This window comes from Helianthus annuus, chromosome 14, assembly GCF_002127325.2.
Source record: "Helianthus annuus cultivar XRQ/B chromosome 14, HanXRQr2.0-SUNRISE, whole genome shotgun sequence".
Lineage (NCBI taxonomy): Eukaryota > Viridiplantae > Streptophyta > Magnoliopsida > Asterales > Asteraceae > Helianthus > Helianthus annuus.
In genome coordinates this window covers 64,745,056-64,749,959 of record NC_035446.2, presented here as the reverse complement: position 1 = coordinate 64,749,959, position 4,904 = coordinate 64,745,056, and the positions used below count along the sequence as shown (strand labels likewise).

The window sequence follows — 4,904 nt, the reverse complement described above, 5'->3', positions numbered from 1 at the left end:
TATACATGACATATATAACAAATATTTTCCTATTTTATATATTGTCTATTACTCGACTTGTTTACAACATAAAAGTGTCCGCTCAAAAGTCTAAAATTATAGATTCAATTATTAACAGGCGCATATATTCACGCATGTTCTCAATTCTAAAAAAAGTTGGTGCGTAGATATGCTAAAAATGTGAAAACTGATTTATCATTGTAGTCAGGGCCGGTTATAAGCAAGTTCAAAGTGTGCTTGAGAACAGGGCCCAAATGATTAAAGGGCCCAAAATTTTTTATGTTTTCTTTATATATAGCCCATATTTTGTACAGGCCCCAAAGTTTGGTAACAAACCCAATCACTTAACTGATTATAGGCCCAAACCTTTGACTCAAAATACAATCGGTGCAGGAAATCAAAAGTCGCGTACTCGCGTGGATCTTTGCTTTGCACCAGGCCACCAGGGATCTGATCAAAGTCATCAAATCAAACGCTGCAGGATTTCTGATCAAACTCATCAAACGCTGCACCAGGCCACCGGACATCCGCAATTCCGCATTCCGCAGATTCGCGAATCGCGATTCAGGAGAGGTATTGTTCAATTGTTTGTTGTCTTTTGATTTTTGTTTGTTGATTGATGTTACTGTTGTTCCGAGTTACATATTGATTTCGAAAAACATTCATATTAAATCTATCACAAACATTGCTTCCAAACTCATAAAGGATCTAAAGGATTCAACCTTGATACTGCGACTTTTTACCAGGTTTGAATCCCATGTTATGCATCATAGCTTGAATAAACATGGACTATTTACTAAGATTATAATTACAAAATATAAACCTGCACCATTACTACCCTAATTGAACGTGAGAATAAAGCATTGTTAAATAATCTGTGAATTTGGAATATCTTACAAGGTTAATTAAAGTGCGAGAGGTAAAATATGCAGATGAAGATTTATGTTACTACATACTGTATTATATCATCAAGTGGAAATTTACATGTAAAGTTGGATTATTTTACAATAAGGGATTACTTCATTTTCCACCAACGGTCTACTATCCTAATTCTTTTTGCTTGGGGTATGCTTTATATTTATACATTTATGCTACTGATTGATAATTAGATTGATGAGTTTTTAGTTATATAATTGAATGATTGATGAGTTTATGTTATATAAAGATTTGCGAATAGGGCCCAAATTTTTTATCTCGAACAGGGCCAAATTTTTTTTTGGGATTTTCGTAGACGGCCCTGATTGTAGTGAATGAATATTGTACTTGAGTACAACAGACATTTTCAACATTTTCTGCCAAAAACTAGGCTCGGGTCGTGGGTCCTTTTTGACAGAAGAAAATATTTAAAAAAAGTTTTTTTAAAAACTTGAACATAGTTTTGAATTTTAAAGTTTATTGAGTGTTTGATGAATGACAGGAAAACAATAATTATAACCTCCAAATGTCATTTGAAGAAATTAAGTTGGCCACCCAAAACTTCAGTCGTGAGAATCTTATTGGAGGGGGCGGATTTGGGAAGGTATTTAAGGGAGAAATTACACATGGCAACGAAAGTACTACGATCATTGCAAAGCGTTTGGATAGGAGTCAAGGTCAGGGAGAGCATCATTTTTTGATGGAACTTGAAATTCTTTTTGAGTACAAACACGAGAATATCATTGGTCTTGTAGGCTATTGTAACGAAAACGATGAAAAAATAATTGTTTATGAGCATGCGTCTAATAGAAGTCTCGATAGGTGTTTGAACGATGTTAACCTTACATGGACTAAACGACTTAATATATGTATTGATATTGCGCACGGTCTGGCTTTTCTTCATGGAGGTGCTTCAACAAAAGAGATGGTGATACATAGAGACATTAAAAGTGCCAATATTCTGCTAAATGGTGATTGGAAGGCCAAAATTTCTGATTTTGGGTTATCTGCAATAACAGCAATTAATCAGGAAGTAATCAGCAAGCTTGTAGGCACAATTAGCTATGTTGACCCACAATATGAGTATACAGGTTTCTTCACTGAAAAATCAGACATTTACTCATTGGGAGTTGTTTTATTCGAGATCTTGTATGGGCGATTGTTAGTACCTGAGACAAAGGATTATGATCAACAACATGTAACTAGGATTCTTAAGCAAATCCTTGAAGAAGAAAAACTCGGATCAATTGTGTTTGAGGGCATAAAAGAACAAATTGACCCGGAATCGTTGTCTACATTTCGAGTGATTGTCAGCGAATGCTTATATAATGATAGAAAGGAAAGACCAACAGCAGAACACGTGTCGCAACAACTAGAGAAATCACTGGAATTCCAAGTAAGTTATTATACTTTACCAAAGGGAAAATGGCTTCCTTTCAATGCATGTGTATGACAACTTGAATTTCTAAAGCAAAAGACATCAAGAAACGAATAAACAAAAAAAAAAAAAAAAATTACCGTCTTTACAAACAAAATGAGATGAAGCTTGTCTTGGCATAAGCTGACTTGTTTATTTAAAAACCTTGTTTTGGATATTTAAACTCAATAATAAAACAAATATCAAGACTATTTTAGAAATGTAGATAAATGTTTGGTGCATGCACTAACATATATGAATTTTTCTTGTTCCATTTATTTGTAGGAAGACTATGAAATATGGGGGCCTAAATTGCCTGAAGACTATGAGGAAATATTAAAGTTGTCTAAATCTCCTGGAATCAGCCACTCTAGTGCAAAGAAAAAGCATCTTTACAACCTGTTCTCTGAAGGAATTCTTCTTCAAGATGGCAAAGTGGTAATTAACTGGATCATCCTCGAATCTTAATGTCTTTTTTCCATCAAGTCTCGTATGGATCCTCGAATCTTAATGTCTTTTTTCCATCAAGTCTCGTATGGAAATTTATTTTGATAAATCTATAGTTACAAAGTATCTTGATGTCCAAAATAATCCATGCATTTACACGTAACAACAGTTCGTTTGACTGGTTTTGTTACACTTCACAGTGGTTTTGGCTTGGAAGCAATGGCGAAAGAAATGAAATGATCTCAGCAAGAAAGTTTTCGTATAGAAACCGAAGTCTACATAAGTGGTCTGTTGTTTCAGAATCGAGGTTCTCATTTTCTCTCTTTCAATTTGTGTTTGTATGTGCGTTTACTCTTACAGTAAGGTAGATAATCCTTTAAAGTTTTAACTGATAACTTATTTTGAAGCGGATATTCAATATTCTAGTCTTGTTCTATTTTATTTAAGATGTCCTTCGATTTTAACGTAACAAATTATACATAGAACAATTAAAAATTGTGCTGTTGATTTTTGTGTCATCAAGTTATTTAGTTATATGGATTTACTTAAAACCAAATGGAAATATGAAATAATGTTGATACGAGTTAGGAGGTGTAGAGTGCATGTTCGTTAAAGACTATACAGATTTCCGACATCGACGAATCCGGGGTTCTAGGGGCATAGCTCCTAGGGTCCGAGCCGGCGCCATTGGCCAAGCGAAATCCAGTTCGATTTCATAGTTGAAATCTTCTAGAAATCCCTTTGATCTTGCTGTTGCTCTAATAGGACCTCCTGACTGATAACAACAGCAACAAATGTGATTGCAGCAACTTATAACAAATGCAATTAGTAGCAACTGTGATCAAGCCACAAGTTGGGCTATCAGTAATAACTAATTTCTTCTGACAGAAGCCACTCACATTAATAACTAAATTACGGGAAGTTACTGCTGAAGGAGTCACCATTGAAAAAGCTCGCGTTAATGGTCCTTTCAACTAAACGTTCTGATGGTTCCACAACTATGAAATGAGAATCTTTGGTCTACTTCTGTTTCAAACAGATAACACAGTCCTTCTTGGCCTTACAGAATAATCCGATTATGTATATTTAGAAGTACGAGCAAGAGTGTGCATGCAGATAGGTCTGAATGGGGTTTTTGGGTAAAGTTACTAGCTAAGGGTGTTATATCTGATTTATTTCGGCTAAGATAGTATTACTAAATTAGAAGTTCGTTTGCAGAGGAAATTAGAGACTACGACTAATTTAAACTTTATTATCTTGCAGGTTTAAGAAGGTAGCAGAGATATTAGATATTTCAAATTTGATGATCAAAATCAAGACAAGAACTCACTTTTTATCTCCGGCTACCGTTTATGGGGTTCATCTAGTCTTCAAATTTTGTGATTTTAAAGGTGTTTCTAAAAACCCAATGTATGTTGACCTAAAGTATAGAAAGGGGAGAAAAACCTTGCATGCATATTTTGCAAAATGGAGAGACAATGAGTGGATGATGTTACGTGAAGAATAATAGTTTAGGGGTATTTTACTAATTATTAGTAGTTTAGGGGTGTCTTATGTAAGTTTCTATCTATTTATGTGGATGTTACGTATGGAATGAATCAAGCAGAATTTGAGTCAAATATCTCTCTATCTCTTAATTTTCTTTCTCCCCAAGGTTTTAACCCTATCAAGGGTATCAGAGCCAGCCGATACCTCATCGGAGCTCTTCCGCCGCCGCCATGACGAACACCCGTAACAACGAGATTGATAACACACTGAAGTTCCACGATAGGGTCATCAACGAGATCCAGACGGCGTTATCAGCTTTGATGAAACAGCAGGAGCAGGCTTCGAAACAGCAGGAGGAAATCCTCAAGGCTGTGCGGGACAGATCTCAGTCGTCCGGCAGTTCTTTTGGATCCTTCTCCGGTCCAGACAACGATTCCAGGGGTTCTAAACCCTTTCGGATCGGAAAAATCGAGTTTCCCAAGTTCTCCGACGCGTTGTTTGAAGACCCACCGGAAGAGATGGCTTCGCTACAACAAACTGGTACGTTACAGGAATTGAACACCGCTTTTGATTCGTTATTAAACAAGGTGACGTTGAGTGAAACCCAGGCCGTGAGTTTGTATATCAAAGCCCTCAA

At 36.0% G+C, this 4,904-nt stretch overlaps 1 protein-coding gene across 3 annotated transcripts; it reads left to right on the top strand.

Annotated features, from left to right (window-relative positions):
* Positions 1–212: 212 nt before the first annotated feature.
* Positions 213–4,398, top strand: LOC110908446 (probable serine/threonine-protein kinase PBL28). 3 transcript variants are annotated; one of them, XM_022153393.2, is made up of 6 exons: positions 213–573; positions 933–1,065; positions 1,418–2,311; positions 2,618–2,770; positions 2,980–3,086; positions 4,043–4,398. In XM_022153393.2, the coding sequence occupies exons 3-6, from the start codon at positions 1,442–1,444 to the stop codon at positions 4,284–4,286; spliced, it is 1,374 nt and encodes a 457-aa protein (XP_022009085.1). In that variant the 5' UTR covers positions 213–573; positions 933–1,065; positions 1,418–1,441; the 3' UTR covers positions 4,287–4,398. The 3 variants fall into 3 exon arrangements, with proteins under 3 accessions (XP_022009085.1, XP_022009084.1, XP_022009083.1); XM_022153392.2 differs by having other exon boundaries at positions 901–1,065; XM_022153391.2 differs by lacking the exon at positions 933–1,065.
* The last annotated feature ends 506 nt before the right edge of the window (positions 4,399–4,904 follow it).

What these genes read in the sequence shown, in the direction of transcription:
- LOC110908446 (XM_022153391.2), top strand. Translation starts at nt 1,442, where the DNA reads ATGTCATTTGAAGAAATTAAGTTGGCCACCCAAAACTTCAGTCGTGAG. An exon ending in TTCTTCAAGATGGCAAAGTG is followed by an intron (nt 2,771 to 2,979) that starts GTAATTAACTGG and finishes TACACTTCACAG; the next exon opens with TGGTTTTGGCTTGGAAGCAA. An exon ending in TCTGTTGTTTCAGAATCGAG is followed by an intron (nt 3,087 to 4,042) that starts GTTCTCATTTTC and finishes ATTATCTTGCAG; the next exon opens with GTTTAAGAAGGTAGCAGAGA.